Source organism: Bubalus bubalis, chromosome 3 (assembly GCF_019923935.1).
Source record: "Bubalus bubalis isolate 160015118507 breed Murrah chromosome 3, NDDB_SH_1, whole genome shotgun sequence".
Taxonomy (NCBI): Eukaryota; Metazoa; Chordata; class Mammalia; order Artiodactyla; family Bovidae; genus Bubalus; species Bubalus bubalis.
In genome coordinates, this window is record NC_059159.1 from 152,990,049 (window position 1) to 153,013,922 (window position 23,874).

Consider the following 23,874-nt stretch of genomic DNA (forward strand, 5'->3'; position numbering starts at 1 on the left):
TCAAGAGCCTGCATGATTTTGCTTCAAGGTACTTTTATCTCCTCAACTTCTATCTTATTTCTCCACAAAACCATATGCCGACTTTATGCCTGCTACTTCTCCTTGAACAGCAATTTTTCTCCCTACTGCCTTCTCCCTTGGGGATCTCATACTCCCCACAGTGCTTTAATACACAGTGTCACCTCTCTGCCCCAGATTCCCACCAGTGTCAACGTCACTCCTGAAATCTGGCTCCATATTTCCCAGGGCCTGCTGGATTTCACCTGGATGCTCAACACAGATTTTAAAATGCAAAGTATGAAACTGAACTTATCAGCATAATTTCCAGTTCATAAACTGCCTTTTCTGCTTCCCTGAATGGTACCAACATTTTATACACTCAGACCTGCAACTATGCATGTGTGACTCTCTGTTGACTCTCACATCCAGTTAATTGCCAAGTCCTGAATGGATAACTGAATAGATAACTACTGATCTAGTTGGGCTTCCCAGGTGGCTCAGTTGTAAAGACTGTGCCTGCCAATGCAGGAGGCACGGGTTTGATCCCTGAGTTAGAAAGATCCCCTGGAGAAGGAAATGGCAACCTACTTCAGTATTCTTGCCTGGAAAATCCCATGGACAGAGGAGCCTGGTGGGATACATCCATGGGGTCACAAAAGAGTCAGACATGACTTAGCAACTAAACAACAACAATAACTGATCTGGTCACCATAATGTTTCTGGACTCTTCTTTCTATCACTGACAATATCTATAACTCCAGCTCTTTCTCCAGCTCCAACACTGTTTTTCTCTTCTAATTGTGTTTAATTGCTGCTGCTGAAACAACCATTCTGAATGGATTCTGCTTCTCTGTGCTATTCTACTGTTCAAAAATGTCAATGGATCTCTAGCCCAATGTCAAAGATCCTCTGATATCTCAACCAAAGTTACTTTTCAGACGTAGATCTTCACCTTCCTTTCATGCTGTGGCTAAAGTGAATTCTTCAAGATATCCTGACTGTGCCTTATATGTTCTACCTCCAAGTAGTTTGTTCTGTCCTTTTTCTTGGAAAGTCCGTTCTTTCTTCCTTGATGCAGATATTCAAATTCCAAGTCTTCTTCAAGAATAAGAACACAGTTTATCTTATTAATTAGTCAGTCAGTTCAGTCGCTCAGTCGTGTCCAACTCTTTGTGACCCCATGGACTGCTGCACACTAGGCCTCCCTGTCCATCACCAACTCCTGGAGTTTACTCAAACTCATGTCCATTGAGTTGGTGATGCCATCCAACCATCTCATCCTCTGTCGTCCCCTGCTCCTCCCACCTTCAATCTTTCTCAGCATCAGGGTCTTTTCAAATGAGTCAGTTCTTCTCAGCATCTGTCCTTCCAATGAATATTCAGGGCTGATTTCCTTTAGGATGGACTGGTTGGATCTCCTTGCAGTCCAAGGGCTCTCAAGAGTCTTCTCCAACACCACAGTTCAAAAGCATCAGTTCTTTGGCTCTCAACTTTCTTTATGGTCCAACTCTCACATCCATGCATGACTACTGGAAAAACCATAGCCTTGACTAGATGGACCTTTGTAGGCAAAGTAATGTCTCTGCTTTTTAATATGCTGTCTAGGTAGGTCATAACTTTCCTTCCAAGGAGCAAGTGTCTTTTAATTTCATGGCTGCAATCACCGTCTGCAGTGATTTTGGAGCCCTCCAAAATAAAGTCCGTTACTGTTTCCACTGTTTCCCCATCTATTTGCCATGAAGTGATGGGATCAGATGCTATGATCTTATTAATTAAGCCTTCCATTGAAGGCAACTACCCTTTATTTGAAATTTGATGTGTTTCAATTGTTTCTAAACTTTGGCATGCTTATACCTTTTTCTTTTATAGTTCAACTTTTAGTTTTTTGAGGACCTTCTGACTGTTTTCAATAGTGGCTGTACCAATTTTCAATCCTACCAACACTTAAAACTTTCTAAGTTGTTTTTCCTTGTGTTTTTATCTTTTTTTTTAAATCTTTTCTACTTTTCTACTTCTGCATTTTCCACATCATTTAGTGTAAAAAAGAAAAAAGATAAAATCACTCAAGGAATTGAGCATTGTTAGGAGAGAAAAGAGCTCATGTGAGTGAGTGGAATATATTTAAGAATGAATGCTGAGTGACTGAAAGGTATGGAAATTGTTTTGATTATGCCTGTCATTGGGAAGATGAGGTCATTATGTAGTCTGCATAATACCACACATTTGGATGAAAATTGAACAATTCTGTCACCAACTTTATTCACCAAAAGTTCAGATGTTGGGTATTTCTTAATCAAATTATCTAGGTGTTTTTATATGGAAAAGAAGTGAGAGACTTTAAACAACATTATGAAAGAGACATACATTTTTGGGAACCTTAGTGAATATTCATTTATTATCTAAAATTGAAATGTTTTAGATTTAGGTTTGTCCACTTCATTAAGACCCTAGTAAATGTAACACAAAGTTGACATGGTCCATTTCCTCTCACAGCATATTAAACCTAGACAACATATTAAAAAGGAGGATGAGATGGTTGGATGGCATCACCGACTTGATGGACATGAGTTTGAGCAGGCTCTGGGAGTTGGTAATGGACAGGGAAGCCTGGTGTGCTACACTCTATGGAGTCTCAAACAGTTGGACATGACTGAGTGATTAAAATGAACTGATTTCCTCTCACTTTGTCTGGAGGGCTGGGTTAGGTTTATAAAAATGTGACCTTTTTATTGGGAATGGAATGATTGCTCAATTTTGCTTAAAAAAAAAAACTGTTTTACTGCTGTGTATGGTTTATTGTTATGCTTTTCCTTTTAATCCTTAAAATGATAATTGCTTCAGGTTTCTCATGCATAACATCCATGAAAATTTTGATAATCTTTGTTTCTGATTAATAAAACTCTAGTCAGTATTATGTTCACCTTTTTACATATGATAATAGTCCAGAATCTTCACAACAACCAGCATATATATTGTCTCTTATACTAGATTGGATCGAAGGGTTTCCAAGTTGAATTTGTAATTTAAGAATCACATTGCAAGATTACTGCAAAAAAAAAAATTGAGTAAGCCTCTATTAAGATGGCAAACTTTTGGGAGATCCACAGACCTCTTGGGGCAAAGAATAAACAGAGGCTACTAATACCAGTATAATATGAATGGTGAAGCATCACCAAATCTCTCTTTAAGGTAACACATATATTTATACTATAGAACTTATTTGTGTTCACTAAATTCCAGATGACAACCTAAAGTCCTGACTGTACATTAAGAAGCAAATGTAATTCATTGCCCAGTCAATGATCCATTGTTTGCTGAACCTTTTCATGAGGTTCACATGTATTAAGCAGGTTTTCAGTATATGGGTCAAATTTCTCACATTCATTTGTTTGCAGAACAGACCATATATCCTAATCCAAACTATTTATAAGAATTCTCTAAAGCTGACACTAGCCCTCTGGACCACCTTATCATTTAACAAAAATAGTAAATGTCCTATTTGTTCATTCTCTGTGCAATTAATTTTAAATGTTTGATAAAAATATATGATAAAGGGTTCAATATTATGATATTTGATGTGAAAAGTCATGATGGTGTTTCATAGTTTGAAATGATCAGCTTAGCTCAAGATGCTTTAACACAGTGTATCCTGGGTATGTTCACTAAATTGCAGCTTACTCCAGTCTCTCATAGATGGGTTCTATAGATTGGAATACATGTCTGCTCTGGATCTGCATTCTGTTCCCTGCTTGGACTGTAGTACTCCCTTGACTCCTTTTCTTATTGTTTGGAGCCCTGACAACCCCCTCCTCTCCACTCCACTAGGTTGGCCAAGTTCGCCATGCTTGTAGTCACTAAAAGAGGTCTTGTCACCAAACAGACATGGCTATTTACTCAAGTATCACCACTGCTTTACCTGCTTACCTGAACCCTACCCACCTCCTTTCTTCATAGGGTCAGATGTCTAGAATATCAAAGGTAGCCTAGAATAGAGATGATTTTCTTGAATATTCTTGGACATTGTAATGTGACTGTTGACATCCTCCTCCAACCCTAAGGTGATCAGCCTTTCTTACCCAAAAGGACACTCTCTTCCTAGTTAATCTTGCCAGCTCAGTTAGCTTAGTACTCCTTGGCTATACACATTGAGTTTTCTAGCTTTCTGACTTTGAGTGCTTATGATAAAATGTTAGTTCTTTCCATTCTACAATTTTTCATGGTGAAAAAGGATTCTTTACTATTTAAATTTGGACCTTATTATTTATTACCATTAATTCCCAAGAGAAGTAATTAATCAGTTTTTGAAGTTTTACTTTGGATGAAAATACTTTGTAAGACTATTCCCTGATAGCCATTCTGCCAGATGGTTAACTAACATAAGGAAAAAACTGTACTAATAGATGTTTCTATGAGACTTTCCTTGGAACAAAATCTCCTAAAAACATCCTTCACCCTTTTTGTTTCATTTAATAAAGCAATGAAATATTTAGTGCAATTAGGCAACAGACTTTTTGGACTAATTTCCACAGATGGTTCAGAGAATATTCTGTGTTAGATGAAAGCATATAAACTACTACAGCATAAGACACAATATACAGAGTTAAAATGGACAATAAGGAAATTTAGAGTAAAAAGAAGTATTACCTTAGGGTCATGTATTCCAGAAAGCTCTTCATAGATCTTCTCACCTACCATGACGGCAGCCAAATTCGCTGTGTATGTTGAAAGGCAAAACATACAGAAAATGGCCCAAAGGTTCATCAGAAACCTTCCAGTCCAGCATTTTGGGGGTTTGATAGCTGCTGTTCTACCAAACAAGAGAGCATAACAGACATTCAAGGCTGAAGAGAAGGAGAAAACTTTACTTCTATTCCGCCCCTTGGGAGTCATGCCAAAGGGGCTTTTCCATTCATAGAGAGTGAGGAAAATGGCAGTGATGTGCAGAGCCACAAAAATCCCCAGCCACATTGTCCAGTGGAGTGGCCACATGAAGGCTCCGATGGGAGCTGCTGTGTCTCGTGTCCTCACTAAGATGCCCAAGCTGGTGGAGAAGAAAGGGCTGGTGAAATCTATCACCTGGCTTCGTGCAGTATTGATGCTGAAGGAAGTGACCGCCAAGTGGGCTGACCCACTCAGGAGATCACCCACCAGCCCAGTCCAGTGCCCATTTTTCCAGGCTCCATATTTGCCATCCCCAACAATATAGAGATCAAAGTCAAAGTTCATGTCTTCTGCTAGTTTTTCCAGTAGATCAATGCAATATCCATAGCAGCACTTCTTCGATTTTATGGGCACTGTATCATTACTGCTATGGAGGCTGCTAAAAAGGCTGTCCAACATGGAAGAATCATTAGTCATGGGGTCTAGACAGAGTTGGCCAGCAGGGCACAAGCCTTCATCATCGACCTCCCTTGTGAAGACAAATGGATGTTCTATCAGCGTAACCACTCGCAAGTGTAGCTTACTTGGGTGCTGAAAGTGGGTTTTGTGCCTCTGGGCTTGCTCTGGCCATATTCCATAGTCCATGACAATCTTCCCCCTCTGCCAGCTGCCCAAGCGTGTCCACATTGGCTTTCCCATGGGGTCATTTTGCAGATTCCAGATGAAAAAGTTGTTTTCTGAGCTGATGATAGTGGAACCTTTCACTTTGATGGAACCACTGAGGCCTCTGAAAGTGGTGTTGGCTAGAAACCTGGCAAAGAGGAGTAAAGGTAGAAAGTAAGGAAGAGGGGTGAGGGCAAAGTCAGGAAGTACTGCCCATCTTTGCTTCTCTGTCTTAATAAAAAGACCTATTTTAAAAAAAGGCATTGCCTATAATTACTCTAGGAATTAATAAGCTGGAATCTTTCTAGAAGAAGAGTCCTATTTCATTGAGCAAATGAAATCTCATCCTCATGTTCTAACACCTGGACTGGGTGTTTGACTTATGGTCTTACTCCAAATGTTTATTCCTAGTTAAGGGGTGTGTTAATTAATTTGTTATAAATGGTTAATTATATAGTCTCACAAGTTTCCAAGCTATGGAAGTTCTCAGCATCTTTAATATATCTCATTTCTACTGTTCACCACATTCAACTGCAAATAAATCAGCTCAATAAATATCTTTGGTGCAAGGAATAAGTTTTTAATAAGTATGCATATACTTTAATAATTGCTTATAATTATACTCCGGAGAAGGCAATGGCATCCCACTCCAGTACTCTTGCCTGGAAAATCCTATGGACGGAGGAGCCTGGTAGGCTGCAGTCCAGGGGGTTGCTCAGAGTCGGACACGACTGAGCGACTTCCCTTTCACTTTTCACTTTCATGCATTGGAGAAGGAAATGTCAACCCACTCCAGTGTTCTTGCCTGGAGAATCCCAGGGACGGGGGAGCCTGGTGGGCTGCCTTCTATGGGGTCGCACAGAGTCGGATACGACTGAAGTGACTTAGCAGCAGCAACATTATATTCATAATTCTAGAAAATAGCCAAATCTTATTATTGGTGTTTCTCCTTTTAGAGTGGAAATAATCAACATGTCTGTTCCCATGAGGCCAGTCAAAGCTGCATGTTGGATACCATCCATGGAACAAAGAAAAAGATGATAAATAGACTTGCAGTTCCCAGGACAGCCTCAGGCTAACCTCCTTCTAAGTCATTAGAGAAAAACAGTTGGCTCTGGCTCTAGAGAGAGCTTCTGCCAGGAGTCAAAGAAAGGAAAATTACCAGCTGAATGATATACTGATTCCTAACCCTGTGAACCAAGGCACCATCAGTACATGTTCTGCTATGGAAAAGGCAGGAAAATGCTTGGTCAAAGTCTCTGTCTTTCTTGAGTTTTGGAAAAAGAGACAAAAGAGGTAACATACAGGCTGTGGCATCTCTGTACTCTTAATTATGGCCTAGTGTCAGAATGAAAGGCCATAGTTTGACATCAGACACACCTGTGTTAGAATATTGGTCCACCCACCTTCTAGCATTGTCCTTGGACACGGATTTACTGAACTCTAAGCTTCAGTTTTGTCATCAGCAAAATAGGGAAAATAATTACATTTTTATTTGTAAATTACTTCCACTGTAAGGGTTAGAAATAGTTCATGTGAAGTATATACTATACCTTTAGACATAGAACAAATGTTCCAGATATGGTAACTATTATTTAATGTCTTTTAAATTTTTTCAACCAAGGCCATCCCCAGTCACTTTTCCTAGTCTTTTAATAGAAGTTTTGCAGTTGGAGACCCAAAGTATTGCATTATGATAAACTCATAGAGGGTACTCAAGACACATTTCAAATTAAAAGAAATTAAATTGAAATGTGGACTGTAACATAGAAGATTTTTGTGAAGAGTTGGATGATACAAGTCTAGGTCCTTAGCAATATACATTAATCCATTGATCACCACAAATTACTCTGTAGTTTACAAATGCAAATACCAGTAGTAGGAAGTTACACTGCCACAGAAGAAACATAGAGAAATCAGAAAGTGTGAAGAATGTACTAATTTTCATTAAAGATATAAATGTAAATCACATTTGAAGATCCTTCCATCACTAAATGCAATATAACTGCTCATTTTGGTAGATTGTGTACAATAGTAATTATTCACATTAGCACTCCCTTGTGGGACTCTACCACTTAAAATGAATTCTATTTTGCAACAAGTAAAAGTCTCCATTATATTAGATTTTAAAACAGTTTTCTGCTTCTTTAGGGAAGTAGAGAACCAAATCATTAAAATATACAGATTAATCAATCGACAATTACCTAGGTAGTAGAACAGAAGAATGAGTATAATTGTGTTTCTGATGAGCAATCTACTATTCGATTTGTTAACACACACACATACACACACACATGGTTATAGCCTAGGGAATAAAATAGTTATTAGTAAATAGGTTAATTTTACTTGGTCAATTTAGTGATCAGAAAAGCAAAGTTGTAGAAAAAGAAACTTCTTTTTTTATGAATATATGGGGCTTGATGATTATAGACTTTTAATTGGATGGACCTACCAAGGGCTGCTGCCGCTGCTGCTGTCGCTTCAGTCGTGTCCGACTCTGTGTGACCCCATAGACGGCAGCCCACCAGGCTCCCCCATTCCTGGGATTCTCCAGGCAAGAACACTGGAGTGGGTTGCCATTTCCTTCTCCAAAGCATGAAAGTGAAAAATGAAAGTGAAGTCGCTCAGTCGTGTCGGACCCTCAGCGACCCCATGGACTGCAGCCCACCAGGCTCCTCTGTCCATAGGATTTTCCAGGCAAGAGTACTGGAGTGGGGTGCCATTGCCTTCTCTGTACCAAGGGCTACCACTGAGTAAATATATACTTAAATTATCTCAGAAAAGAGGGTTTCAGGAATCTTTCAGAGATTAACTCCATCATTCCGGTAAAATTTATTCCTCGTTGTCGATGTTAAATAACATTCAACATGGCCATGACTAAAGAACAGTGCTCAATTGTCTCCGAGGCATTCATCTGTCCCTGAAAGACATATCAGTCAGGATCTAAATGTCTTCCATTCCCCAGACTGGAAAATTCCAGTGTTTGTTTCACTATGGAATTGGCACCAAGAAACTGGGTCTCAGAGAATCCCCATTTATGATGGATTATTTCTATTTTATTTTCAGATTTACAGAAAAAGTAAAATAATCTCCTTAATAGCTTTAGTTATTATAACCTTCACCATGTATTCTTTATAATGGAATGACAATGTGTAGCAAAGTTTGAATACTCATATATTAGTTAAAAGATTACAATGTTGAAATCTTGCTTTTGCATAAACTTATTTCTAACATGTTCCTTTTTATCTTGGCCTGGACTCTTCTTGGATGAACAAGAAAAAGGAAAATCAGGAATAACAACTTTATGGGCAAGGTAAACTGATACAAATATATACCAGGTACTGTTCTTAGTATATGTTGTAAAGATGAAAGACACACTCATTATTCTTAAGGAACTCAAAGTCTCATGATGGGGAGAGAGAAAAGCAAACAGGCAATTCTACACCAGTGTAATGAGCACCCTGATGGAGGCAGAATTGGGGGGCATTTGAAGACTCTTGAGAGTCTCTTGGACTGCAAGGAGATCCAACCAGTCCATCCTAAAGGAGGTCAGTCCTGGGTGTTCATTGGAGGGACTGAAGCCAGAACTAAAGCTTCAGACTGAAGTTGAAGACTGAAGTTTCAGACTGAAGCTGAAACTCCAATACTTTGGCCACCTGATACGAAGAACTGACTTACTGGAAAAGACCGTGATGCTGGGAAAGACTGAAGGCAGGAGGAGAAGGGGAAGACAGAGGATGAGGTGGTTGGATTGCATCACTGACTCTATGGACATGAGTTTGAGTAAGCTCTGGGAGTTGGTGATGGACAGGGAAGCTTCGTGTGCTGCAGTCCATAGGGTTGCAAAGAGTTGGACATGACTGAGCGACTGAACTGACTGGAACAGAAAGCAAGGGCACCTGCAAATTCCACTATAGGGGTGACAATAAAGGCTTCTCAGAGGAGGAGGTATGAGAGTTGAGTCTTTTTTTTTTTTTTTTTTTTTTTTTTTTGTGGGGGCGGGGGATTGTAAGAAATTGTACTTCCTGAGGCAGGAGTCCATGAAGCTAGGAATCTCACGTGAAGTGAAGTGTTAAGCTCAGTCGTGTCTAACTCTTTGTGACTCCTATGGACTGTAGCACACCAGGCTCCTCTGTCCATGGGATTCTCCAGGCAAGAATCCTGGAGTGGGTTGCCATTGCCTTCTCCAGGGGATCTTCCCAACCCAGGGATTGAACCCGAGTCTTCCACATTTTAGGCAGATTCTTCTACCACCAAGCCACCAGGGAAGCCCTAGGAATCTCATATGCACACTAAATACACTGAAGACAGACTTTGTCTAATCAACAATATTGACTCAGGACAGTTCTGCCATTTGCTATATAATTCTCGCTAATAATCACTACTTTGGAGTTTAGTGCAATTCCATAGCATATAGGAAACCAAACTTCTTAAAACAAATACTTTACCTTGAAAAGCCACATAACTAAATAGTAACATTTGCAGAGGGACAAGCAAAGATGTAAGTATAGAAAGGATATACTTTTTAAGTCATCATCACTAAGCTGAAGAGCACATTAACAGTGATTTGCCCTTCTGCTCCAGGCTCTCCTTTTCTTGAAATATCAAATGTAAATGCATGTTAAATGATATTTTAAAAGAAAAATAAGGGCAATCATTGGAACAATCATATGATTTTAACATTGTATGTGTTTTTTCATGTGTAAGGAGATTTTATTTAGAATTTGATTTAGGAAAGTTGTCAAAAATGTTAAAAGGTTTGAATATTTAACTAAATAGGATGATAGGTCATTGTGAGACAATACTTAGTTATCAATTTAACTGAAGTAATAATGAGAGATTTCAAAGGCAAATATGAGATAAGATGAAAGAAATCTTAGAGAGCTGAATCTTGAAGAAGGAATTATAGTTAAGCAGGAAGAGAAGCTAGGGACTGATGCTGTCAGCCCAGGGAGATGTGTGTGCAAAAGCCAGAGACAGAGAGAGCAAGCTGCCTAATGATGAGTAGTGAGAAATAAGGCTGGAGATGAGGGTGGGAAATGAAGTACAAAAGGTCTAAGATCATGATGAATATAATAGCCATTGAGAGAATTTTTCTGGGGAGGGACAGGATCATCAGATTTGATTTTAGAAAGATCTTGTTTTCTTGCTAGCTAAGTGGGAAACAGTTTGGAAGGAGAAGCGGGCTGAGAACAGTTTCAGATATGAGGATTAATGCTTCTCCTTTCCTCCACTGGCTTCCTCTCTTCCTCTCTCTCTGCTTGTTTCACAAGGGGCTTAAGGTGACAAGGGCTAAGTAACAACAGAAGTGGAGAAAATGGCATAATCAGGAGATATCATAGTTTCCAAAAGAAAAGTAGTGATTTTAAGAGGGTCAAATGTACAGGGTTGCATTTAATTCACAAACTATACTAAGGATGTATAAAACTTGACTCTAGATATTTCGCATGTCCATTTTATGAGACTGGATTTTATTTAACAGGAAAAGGGTAGCCATGAAGGTATCAAAATAGAGCAATGATATAATCCTAAGTCTGCATTGATGATTCTCCTCAGGAAGTGGGCACAATGTATACACAGGAAGGAAGAGATAGTGATCAGGAGACCACTTAGAAGATTAATACAATATCTTTGCCATGGTATGATAAGAGTCTTGATCTCACTCCATGAGTGAGAATCTGGTGTGTAGTGAGTGTTTAACAAAGCATTTCAGGTATGTGTGTATATATATATATATATATATATATATATATATATATATATATTTATCAGCAGATCTCTCAAGGTATCATTCTGCTTGAAAGAATAAAGCTCATTGGTTAATCTGCATTGAGGTAACTTGTTACTTCAGTAAAAGTTCCCAACTATGTCACTAGTTAAGAACATGTGTTTATTTGAGTAGGAGCCGAGATAAAATCTGAACTCTTCAAAGTATGTAAAAAATGTTTTTGAGACAGTTCACAAATATAAGCAAGATCAGTGTTTAATGTATTTAAGATCTTTTAGAAGCCACATTTGCATACAAAACTTGACCTACTAATTAAATGATTTTCTTATTAAAATGAACAAAGATGCTATCAAAATAACACATCAGCAAATCAATCATTTATTCACTCAACAATACTCATTTTGCCAGGTACTGCTCTAGGTTCTAAGAGATATAGTAGTGAACAAAGGAATAAAGATCTATGTAGCTTCTATTCTATTGAGGGGACAGAATAAATATTATAAATGGGGAATATGAATGGGATATTAGTGCTAAGTGCAGAAGCAAAACAATAGAGCAGAGTAAAGATGTAAGATGTGTCAGGGCTGGTGGTGGTAGTGTGGAATTTTAGGTTGGGGAAGCCAGGAGAAGGTGATATTTGTGTAAAGGGCTGAAGAAAGGGAAGGAGCTGACCAAGAGGCTCTCTGGGTAAAAAACATTCCTATATAGGGAGCTAGGAGTCCAATGTCCTTGAGAGGGACTATGTCTGGTATGTTTGAGGAAGAGCTAAGGGACTGAGTAACAGGGGAGCTAAAGATGGGGTCAGAGGAAACTTATGGGGAGTGGGGGGTGGGTAAAATAGGATTTTGAAGGTCACTGTAAGGACCTTGTTTCTTTTCTATGTGAGATGGAAAGCCACTGGTGGGTTTTGAGCAGAGAAGTGATATGATATGACCACAATTCAACAGGCTTGTCACAGTGTTGTGTTGAGAATGGACTACTGAGAGACAAAGGCAGAAGCAGAAAGAGCAGTTAGGGAGCTGTTTCAAATATCAGACAAAAGTTGATGGTGGTTTAAGCTGAGGTAGTAGCAGCAGAGGTGAGAAAAATTAGTTGGATCTTGATAAATTGTGAAGCTACAACTGACAGGATTTGCTGAAGGCTCAGACATAGTTGCTAGGAAAAGGAAGCGTAAGAATGACACCAAGGCTTTTGCCCTGAGAAAGTGGAATGATAGAGTTGCCATTAATTGTAGTAAAGAAAACTGTAGAAGAATCGGGTTGTGAGGTGGGTGAGAACCACCAGGAGTTCGGTCGCTAATGTTAAGTTTGAGATAGTTTATTGATATCCAAACGGAGTTGTTAAATAGTAGGTAGAGAATTCTGGAGTTTAGGAAGGAGGTCTGAACTGGATATACAGTGTGGGAGCCAAAACTCCATATATACTATTTGAGATCACAATGGTAATTGTAGATGTGAAGCCCAAGGAATAAGTCCGGGGCTTTTGGAGGTGGTGCAGGTGAGAAAGAACTAGCAAAGGAAACCAAGAAGTAACCAGAGACGTAAAGCAGGCTGTGTTGTGTTCTAGAAGTCAAGTAAAAGAGATATTTTAATCAGGGGACACTGATCATCTGTGTCAAATGTTTCTAACAGCTCAAATGCAGTGAGGACTGAGAGCTGACCATTGGCTTTAGAAACATGTAGGTCACCAGTGACTTCATGAGAGTGGAGTGTTAGAGCCTACTGCTTCAAGGGAAAATGGAAAAAGAGAAAACTGGAGATAAGTCTTTAGAGAGTTATGCTATAAAGAGGAGAAAAATGGAATAATTGTGGAGAGTAAAAATTAAGCAAATATCTAAATATTATGAGCTTCCCCCATGGCTCAGTGGTAAAGAATCTGCCTGCAATGTAGGAGCCACAGGAGAAGCATGTTCAATCCCTGAGCTGGGAAGATCCCCTGGAGGAGGGCATGGCAACCCACTCCAGTATTCTTGCCTGGAGAATCCCAGGGACAGAGGAGCTTGGTGGGCTACAGTCCAGAGGGTCGCAGAGTTGGACATGACTGAAGCGACCTAGCAAGCATACATGCATAAATATATATATATATGTGTGTGTGTGTGTGCACAGGATTTTAAGCTGATGACAATAATCTAGTAAAAATAGAAAAATTGGGGCTTTTCTGGTGGCTCAGTGGTAAAGAATCATTGATAAAGATTGGTAAAGAGTCTGATTCCTGATCTAGGAAGAGCCCACATGCCACAGAGCAACGAAACCCCTGTGCCACAACAGTTAAACATGTGCTCTAGAGCCCAGGAGCCACAACTACTGAGTTCGCACAGGAACGAAGGCCCAGCACAGCCAAAAGTGAATAAATAAATAAAGTAAATTAAAAAAATAGAAAAATTGTTGATGTAGGATAGAACAGAGAGAATTCCTGGGACAGTTCCCTTGAGGGGCAAAAAGGATTGTACTCTAAGGTGCAAGAGGGGGTGATGCTCTTTGCTGTGACAAGAAAGGAGCATAGACATGGGAGAAGGCAGAGAAAATACAGAGCCCTGAGGCAAGTAGGTGGGTGGATGAGGACAAGAGAGTTTGTGGAAGTTCTCTCTTGATTGCTTTAACTCATTTAAAAAGTAAATTATAGAACTCATTATACTCTCCCCCTTATAATTCATTTGAGAGATGTTTTATTGTATTACTTTCAAAATGAGACCAGAGGTACTCTTAAAAAATGCAGAAAGCAAATAACTTTCATAAGAAATGTATTAGATCAATTTCAACTAAAAATGTTTAGTGTTTTGTTTTCCCACTTGAGTTTGCAAGAGTAAGTTGTGAAACTATCTGGACCTGGCACTTTCTAAAAAACTGTGATTTTTCAAACATTTTTGCAATCTCTTTTATTGAACTTTCCATTTCTCTAGGTTCATTTTGGCAAATGATGTTTTCTTAGGAATTTGTTGCTATAGAACTGCATAGAACATCATTTATACTAATCTTAAGATTTTTCCTCAGTTAGCTTGGGTTTTTGTTTTGTTAATTCCTTCTTTATAAATCTCCTCCCACCTCTCTTTTTTCTAGTTTTTTGGATGAGGAAATATTTATGTTCATATATTCTTTAATAATAGAATATTAACTGCAGGATTTATCAATTTATTGGATTAACTAAACATTCATGTATTATTTTTACTTTTTAAAAACTTGGTCAAAAACTTACTAAAGATAAATAAAAATCTCCCACTACAAATAATGTTGCCATTATTGTTGTTCTTAAAGATTTTAGGACCTATTGCCCCTGATTTTTCTTTTATCTTATTCAGCATATAAAGTTTCCTTGGCCACCTGATGTGAAGAACTGACTCATTTGAAAAGACCCTGATGCTGGGAAAGATTGAAAGCAAGAGGAGAAGGGGACGACAGAGGATGAGATGGTTGGATGGCATCACCGACTCAATTGACATGTATTTGAGTAAACTCCGGGAGTGGTGATGGACAGGGAAGCCTCGTGTACTGCAGTCCATGGGGTCACAAAGAGTTGGACATGACTAAGCAACTGAACTGAACTGAAAATTTCCTTAATCTTCTGTTTTTATATTCATTATAAATTTGTAACTTTTCTTGTCTTGAACTAGTTCTATCAAATATCCTGCTGTTTCCAGCCTTCATTTTGAAGACATATGAAAATATCTTCATGTTGCCTGAATGTATCATCATCCTTATGTGTCTTCTTCCATGCCCAGTTGAATATAAGTCATATGTTTATTCCTACTTTGATCTTTTTTTCACATATCAGTTCGTCTCTTTGCATGTGTCTCATTTGTTTTTCATTTCCTTTAAAGTTGTCCTCTTATCTTTGTTTATCCCCCCATTATAGTTGCCTTCCACTAATCATGTCTGTATCTAGGAATATCTGTTTTGCTCTGTAAAGCCTTAAAATTTATTTTTCCCTTTGGGAACTTTCTTTGTATCATTAAAATCTCTGTAGCCTCTTATTTTCTTATATCTTGAAAAATGAGCTAAATTTCCTTTCCCATGATCATCTCATCATGTTTAATATTTTCTCCCAGAGGAATGAGAGATTTGTTTGTCCTCCATAAAACTCTATCAAATTTTTTAGCCTGTAAGAACATAATTTTGATATTTTGCTTTGCCTGATTAGAAATATTTGGCTATGTTGTTGCTAGTGACATTCTCTCCAGCTCCCTTTGCATCAGCACCATCTAATTCTTATCAGGTTTACTTGCTCTTATGCACTGAATCTAAATATGTATTTCTTGATTATTTTAAATTTAGTTCCAGATCTATTGAACATAGCAGAAAAACTCAATAAAGCTCTTTTAGAATGAGATAAAGGAATATTTTTAAAGTTTCCCTTTCTTCTTTTTCTGGAAGAAGTGGAGAAGAGTTGGGAAGAGATCCATTGATGTTCAGAAATCCCATCTTTTCTTCATGTTATTCTTATCTACATTCATGCAATGAATCTTCCAATCAAAAAATCATCCTAAACTCTACATTTTTGCACTTGTCTCTGGTTCACAATTAATATAGTTTTCCCCCTGCTTTTTACCATAGAAGAGCCCCTGAAGTATATGCTCTTCGGATAGTCTTATGTCTTTTAAAAAACTGATTGTTTTTACAATCTCCGTAGACCTCATGTTGTATGAATTATTAGCTACACATAGTCTATGTTTGTACTTTAATCCATGTGTGTAGTTTTTCTTAATTCTTAGACTTTTTCATAATGCCTTTTACTCCCTAAATTACTCTCATTGTGCCTTTCTTCTGCAGCTTCTAGATTATTTCCCTTTCCCCCAGTATTCTTATAGTTTCCAGTATGTGGGTTTATCTATGGTTCTCTCCTTATCCTTTAATGTTCGTTCTCTACTTTATTTTTATGAACTTTGTCTTCCCCTCTCTTTATCTTCTTCACCTCTCTCTTCCTTTTGGTGGACTTTGTATGAAGGAAATATCAATATTCCATCCTGTTAGGAAAGAGATCATGTCTTAAATTAGCTCTTGACCACCCCTAGTTAATTTAACTGTTTTTATTGTTGTTTCCATGCTAGGCTCCCTCCCACCTCTGAAACCTATCTATTTACGTCCCTTTATTTTTCAACATCACTTTAACCATCTCTTCCTTATTTTTAATCGCCCTTGAGAATCTTTGTCAATTTGTATGGCCAGCTACTAAGTTCGGTTTTTACTTTGTGGCCTCTTTCACTGAATGAGACCCCTGTGCTATCTGTCTCTGCCTCTATGTTACAATAACATGAATTTGCCATCTTAGCCATGGAGCTTACCCTTGGTCCAATTCTGTCACAGCATATCACTTTGCTTTTATTCTCTATATGTGGGACATTAAACATTAAATGTAGATGATTTTTTTGAGCTACTTATAAAATAACTCCTTAATTGTCCCCTGAAATCCTCCTTAATATCCTAATGTATAAATATTTAGCAGCTGATTAACTCCATCTTTGAGGTTTTAGACTGTAAGATCCTTGAAGGCATGGATTTTGACATTCTCCACCTTCTGAGAGCAGTCTCTTCCATACAGTTGCTGTGGGAAATGGAGAAATCCTCCCTTTCCCACTGCTCTGCTTCATAACGCTGCAGGCTGTCCAGCTGAAAGAGACCTCAGTGTTCATCTAACAGTCTATCACAGTGAGTCATCTTTGGATCTTGGCCACAACACATTGCCTGGCCAGAGTAAGTGCTCAATGATGTTTGTGGGGCAAATGCAATTAAACACATGTCTTCTGCTCAAGTCAGACAGGTGTCTCTTCAAGAGCACTTCTTCACTTTGCCAGAAGAATGGGGCTCAATCAGCCAGGAAGTATTTATATTTGTAGTTTATAGATTATTCAGAACATTGAAATTCCAATACATTTCTCCCCGAACAATGGAAAGTATCAAAAATAGAAATAAATTCTATGACAAAGCTCTCTGATAATAAGGAATTTAATAGGAATTGGAAATTACTAAATTTCAATCTTTAAAGCAGAGGGCCTCACATACTATAATCATTGATTACATTCTTATTTAAAACAGCTTACAAAACTCATATTTTAAAATAGATTTCCATCAGCTAATGAAAACAGCAATTTAATAACATACTAAATCTACATACACATAAGTACATACATAAACCACTGGGGTCTGGTTTTCCAATAAGCGAAACCTTAGAGGAGAATTAGAGCCCTTGTCCGTCTTGACTTTTTTCCCAAGAGGAGAAAAATGCTAATCTATGCTTGAGTCATGTCTTAATATACCTCTTGGGCTATGTGTGTGTGATGTGATGGTATCACTATGTCAAAAAAATTAGACACATAGACAGAGTGCTCTGTTTTCCTGCTTTCATGTGGCACAACTGGCAACCGGTACTTATTTTTCCTGTTTTTCTCCTACGTGGAAGATAGATCTGTTCCATACTCTTAGGCTGTTTTCCTTTCCCTTCATTTTTTGATATAAACCTTGACTCTTCTCCATAATTATGGCCTGTGCCCAACCCTTAGATGTCTCCTCATTGCTTTGAGTAATATTCCATCTTAATTCCTTCCAGGGCTCTAGATCTGGCTCTGGCACTAGGCCATGTGCTGATATCCCTTCCCTTAGCATAGCCCTGGCAATGTGACACTACGTAGTATTTATTGGTCGAGAATCTATCTGAAAGGTCACAGGGACTAGAGTTTGAAGTTGCCCTGGTAAAGATCTGGAATTCAGAGAACACCTGCAATGCGAGTGTGCTCAGTTGCTTTTGTGTCCAACTCTTTGTGACCCCATGGACTATAGCCTGCCAGGCTCCTCTGTCCATGGAATTTTCAAGGCAAGAATGCTGGAGTGGGTTGCCATTTCCTACTCCAGAGGATCTTTCTGACCCAGGGATCGAATCTGTTTCTCCTGCATTTTCTGCAATGGCAGGCGGATTCTTTACCACTGAGATACCTGGGAAGCCCTGCAATACTGCCCTCTCTCTATTTTTTTTTTTTTTTTGACATATTTCCAAATTTTATAGTAGATGCATACAAAGTAAAAAGTCAACAAAGAATATGATCACAATTTCCACTCAGGCAAATGAAAGCTTGGAAGCTCTCCTAATTTGGGAAATTTCCAGCTTAAAACCTGTGGGAAGCTAGATTAAGCAAATTTAAGTTGTATTCTTCAAAACAGGGTCTTGAGGAAACACACATCTTTCACTGTACCTTATATTTGAGGCCCTCATGACTTAGATAAAATTTTGACTCAGCTCTTGCCATGACTTAAGTGACACAGAGGGAGGGGCAAATCCAATGGCTTTAGCCAAATTAGTTCAGTGACAGGAGTTCCTACTGGAAACATCTGGAAACACAGACCTTAACTGTTGGTCCTCAGGATTCACCAAAGCACATGTTTTCTAGAAGTATTGACTCCCTGTTAGTCTTGCAGAAGAAGTCAACTTGGGGGTAACAGCTGGACACAGCAGATCACCCCACAGCAATGGGTTCTCCTTGGGGACCCAAGGAACCAGTGTTAACATCATCCAGCCCCTGGCTTCCAGGTTCAATGCAACTGCATTTCTTTTGAGTACATGTTCAAACACACAGGCTAGCTAGTTTGAGTCTAAAGAGGTCCTCAGGACAGGAACATTTATACAGGGGTAACCACATCTCCTGATTTATATAGCTTTTGTCTGAAAGAATATGAATTATAAGGTAATGGGATCATAATTAAGGAAAGTTAATATTAATTATGAAAGAGCCTGGAACTTAGATCTAGACAGTTTAAATCTTCCCCTATAAAGTACTAACTGAATGACCTTAGGCATACCACTTAACTTTTCAATGTAGGAATTCCTTATAATTAAGGAAGTAAAAATTTCCAGAGATTAAATAGTTTTGCCAGGGTCATAATGCCAGTAAACTATTATAAAGGTGAATAGGAATATCCTAAATTAGAATTATATCATGCCACCTCAAGGTTTTCTGGAACCCTTCTAGTATCCAGTAATGAGATGGGAACCATCATCAATTTATACCTTGGGACTTTTGAATGGGCATTTTGTTTTAGTTTTCTTTTCTGAAGCTTCCTAGTGCCTTGTAATACCTAACACATAATACAATCTGATTAATACATGCAGAATCAATAAATAAATCAACATTTACAATTAGTGAAAGGCCAGTGAATCTTGGTATTGCTTGACCATATAAGAATAAAGATGAGCATAGCCTGGGAGGGGAAAGAGTCTCTTTAGCACACAGAACCATTTTTAAAGGACAACTGAGGAGGGCATCACAATGCCAGGTAATATCAGAAGATAATCACTAGTAGAATGAGTGTGGGCTCAGTGAGGAATGATAACCAAATAGCTGGCTTCCCTGGTGGCTCTGTGGTAAAGAACCCCCTGGTGGTAAAGAATTGTTTAGTCGTGAAGTCATGTCCAACTCTTTGCAACCGCATAGACAGCAGCATGCCAGCCTTCCCTGTCCTTCACTATCTCCTAGAGTTTGCTCAAACTTATATCCATTCGGTCAGTGATGCCTATCAGGAGATGTGGGTTCAATCCCTGGGTCAGGAAGATCCCCTGGAGAAGGAAATGGCAACCCACTCCAGTATTCTTGCCTGGGAAATCCCATGGACAGAGGAGCCTGGCAGGCTGTAGTCCACAGAGTTGAAAAAGAGTTGGACATGACTTAGTGACTAAACAACAAAAACAACAACCAAACAGCTAGGTCAAAGAAAATGGATAAAAAACATGGATAAGTGGAGGAGCATATTGTCTCTTGGCAAAAGAACAAAAGAAGGGGGTCGTAAGCTTCCTGGAAGCAGGGCCCCTATTTTCTATTCTTTGTGTCTCCAGCATTAGCCAAGGTCCTAGCGTAGTATTAGTAAGCTTCAACATATGCTTGAGGATGAACAAATGAATTAATCACTTGATACAGAACTGAACTGCAGAAGCTATTCAAAAATGAAAGATAAGATTCCATAGCCTGCTGAGAAGTTAGAATAGCTCTCAGGACAATTAGTTAACTAAAGAGTCAGGGACTTCTTATGCCAAGGGGAACAAGGTATCAATCGATGTCTAGGCTCTTGGAATTATTAAAGGAAGGCTAATTCCCTTTGACCAGGTTATGAGTGACTCAAGGGGTTCTTTCTCCGGGAAGATAGATTCATTACCACCCAGGGCCTTCAGATAAGCATGGGCAAGTCCTAATTCTAGGAACAGCAGGCAAGTCCTTCGACTCCTCTTCATTTTCGTGAGACTGGTGTTTAGAATGAGATAAGGGAGTAAATGTGGGCAAAGCTAAAACCAATTTTGAGAAATAAAAGCAATTTTTATATCTTTATGGTTTTAAAAAAATTACTTGTAAGGCTTTTATGCTATAATACTTTATTTGGTTAATTTGTTACAAGATGATGATTTTATAAATATGTCATGGCTAATGTTCTGGCTTTCAAGTGACATCCAGTATGCATACAAAATGCAAACTCCTTAGCATAAAAGTCCTGTGTGGCATGCTATCAATTTAACAACTTTTCCAGAATCATGTCAGATTCTTTTCATAGGCAATGGATGTGCCAACTGTACTAAATTTCTTCAGATCCTGATGAATTTGCAATGCCATTTCCTGTGCCTGTGAGTCTGCTGCAAACCAGATACTTCTATTCTTTTATCAAGATCCAATTCCAGTATTTCTTCCTCATCATCAACTCTCTGAGAAGAGTTTATTATTTCCTCCCTGTGTATCTGAATATGTTTCTATTTTTAAGAATCACGGATCCCTTTGTTTTATACATTTACTTACTTTACAACCTCTTGCACTAAAGCTGTACACTCCAAAATGGCAGGATGCAGCCCTTTACTGCCTCACCCTAGCTCAACAAATAATCACTGACTTCCCTGGTGGCTCAGACAGTAAAGCGTCTGCCTACAATGCAGGAGACCCAGGTTCAATTCCTAGGTTGGGAAGATCTCCTGGAAAATGAAATGGCAATCCACTCCATTATTCTTGCCTGGATAATCCCATGCACAGAGGAACCTGGTAGGCTACAGTCCATAGGGTTGCAAAGAGTTGGACACGACTGAGTGACTTCACTTTCACACATGTATTGCGTATGTGTTGATGAAGTTATTGCCAAAGAATATATCAGATATCATTGCTTCAAAGTGATTTACATTTAATAAAAACAACTTGCAAATAAATTGCTAAAGATCACACTATGAACTTGGTCTCCAAGTGGTTTTTGTCTACATTTAGTGATGATGGATGTTTGCTCTGGCATGTGGGGACCCGGGAAGGATCAAATCCCTTTTACCCGTAATTATGTCTATGTAGTCTGCCACGAGAAATGCTTTTTTCCTAGTCTAAAGGCCTATGCTGAAAAAGTCATGTTTTTGGTGATTTCATTAACATTTTAAAATGTTAACAATTCTGTCAGCCTAAACTGAAAATGACTGTGTGAGAAATGAAAGCTTGCATAACTCTGGCACTTGCTATTCATGGCTCATTATGCTCATGACTTTCATTATGCAGTGAGGAAGTAGGGTCAGCCTAACAAAATTTAGGAACAATTAAGAAAATTACTGTATGCAGATGTGACTTATGGACTGAGAATAACGAACTTTCTAAAAGACTATATTCAACAAAATAAATAAGATGATGAAAAATCCACAGATGTTTTATAGCTTAAGGCAGCTTTTCAGTTATTCATTATAAAGACTCCTTCCAGGGCTTTGCCCACTTCCCTTGACCCTTTCCTGAGCATTTGGAAACTTTTTCTTTGACTCTATTCCTCATGGAGTATAAGAGGTCCTAAGGATATTTCCCGAAGTTCTTTGAGTTCATTCTCAAACACATCCATGGAGATGAAAATATTGTTGCTGACCTATATACACTGTGAATTGCTACCAGGCTCCCTAACTTCACAGTCTTCTTTTACAATTTTCAAAGTCTGTGGAATAAACATGTGGAAATAGCCACAAGGTCAGAGGGTATTCACTAACCTAACATTCTATTAAAAAAAAAAAAAAAAAGGAAAAGAAAAAACCAGATGGTACCTGGGTAAGTTTAAAAACTCTGTTTTTAATTTAGACAAAATTTTATTTATCTATTAACCACTCATTATTCTTCTAGAGCAACAGATCATGTAGGGTGTAAATATAAAATCTCCGTTTCTTCTTCTATGTTAGTTTCAGTAAATGTCTATTAGGTAGCTTCTATATACTAGGCATTAAACTGGACTGAATAATAGTGTCTCCATTTAATAGAATTTATATTTTAGTTAAGAAATCAGACACATAGACAAATAATGCTGATGGAATGGGCTAAGTACCATTACATAATTTCATGTACAAAGTGCCATTGGATAAACTAAAATTTGAGGAGCCAGAAAGATCAATTTTATCTTGATAAAATGAAACCCTGATATGTATACAACTGAAGTTAACAAATATTTCTCTCTGTAGCTTCTAAACATTTTTAGGTTCCAAACAGAATTATTTTTCTTGTGCTCTCCATTTTATATGAGACAGAAAGACATTAAATAACTTAATATAATTTTCACAAGTGGATTTTCTGTCTACTGTTTAAGATTGTCCTTCCAACATAATGACTATTTGAAATTATAGCTAAAGACTTTGCTTTTGTTTTTGTTATGAAGGAGGATGTTTCTTATCCAAGATAAAATCTTGAGCCTCAATTACATGCTAGTTCCAAAACAGTAGATTAAATCTGGATAGTGACTATAAAATAAAACATGCATAGACTTTAATCTTGAGGCAATTCAAATACATTATAGGAAAAGTGGAAAGTTCAGATGATGATAGAACATTTAGTTTTATCATTAATAGATTTCTAATAAGTGAATTTTAAATTATATTATTTTATTAACAACCTTCTTTAGGGTGAAAGTGAAAGTGTTAGTCACTCAGTCATGTCTGACTCTTCGTGACCACATGGACTGTAGCCCACCATGCTCCTCTGTCCATGGGATTCTCCAGGCCAGAATACTGGATTGGGTTGCCATTTCCTTCTCCAGGGGATCTTCCCAACCCAGGGATTAAACCCAAGTCTCCCACATTGCAGGCAGACTCTTTGCTGACTGAGCCACCAGGGAAGCTAGGCTGTGCTTAAACTATGCCACATGTATGACATTTAGCATGTTGCTTTGAACATAGTAGATGCTTAATGTGAAATTAAATGTAAAATGCTTGGGACCTTCTGACCTTTCCTCAAATGTTCCTGTCTTTTAAAAGGCAAGACACTGTGAGATTGCCTTGTGCTCTTCAACATAGTCAGATGATCCTGTTCCAAGAAGACTTCCTGAAAATGGGATCAGACTATAGCTAAGCCTTCACTTCTGAAACAGCAATAATTCTCTGATGTGACCTCTCTGACCATAAGTGGTCTTTTTCTGAAAAAATTCTAGGCCCTTGTAAAATACCCTTTAAGGACTTCTTTTTCTGGGGATCATGAAAACCATGTCTATAGGATGGATTATTCTTTAACTTAAACAGGCTTTTTCATTCTAGCTTCTGAACCAGACTGAGGAACTGGAAAGAAAGGTGGCTAATTTTAAAAAGTGTGTGTATATATATACACACACACATATATAACATATATACACATATATATAACATAAAATTATATA

At 38.2% G+C, this 23,874-nt stretch overlaps 1 protein-coding gene across 1 annotated transcript in view; it reads right to left on the reverse strand.

Annotated features, from left to right (window-relative positions):
* GRIN3A (glutamate ionotropic receptor NMDA type subunit 3A) overlaps positions 1-23,874 on the reverse strand; it is a 212,291-nt gene that overhangs the window by 123,539 nt on the left and 64,878 nt on the right. The window contains exon 3 of the mRNA XM_025282153.3: positions 4,645-5,692. Within this exon, the coding sequence (XP_025137938.2) occupies positions 4,645-5,692 (1,048 nt within the window). The remainder of the gene's footprint in view (positions 1-4,644; positions 5,693-23,874) is intronic.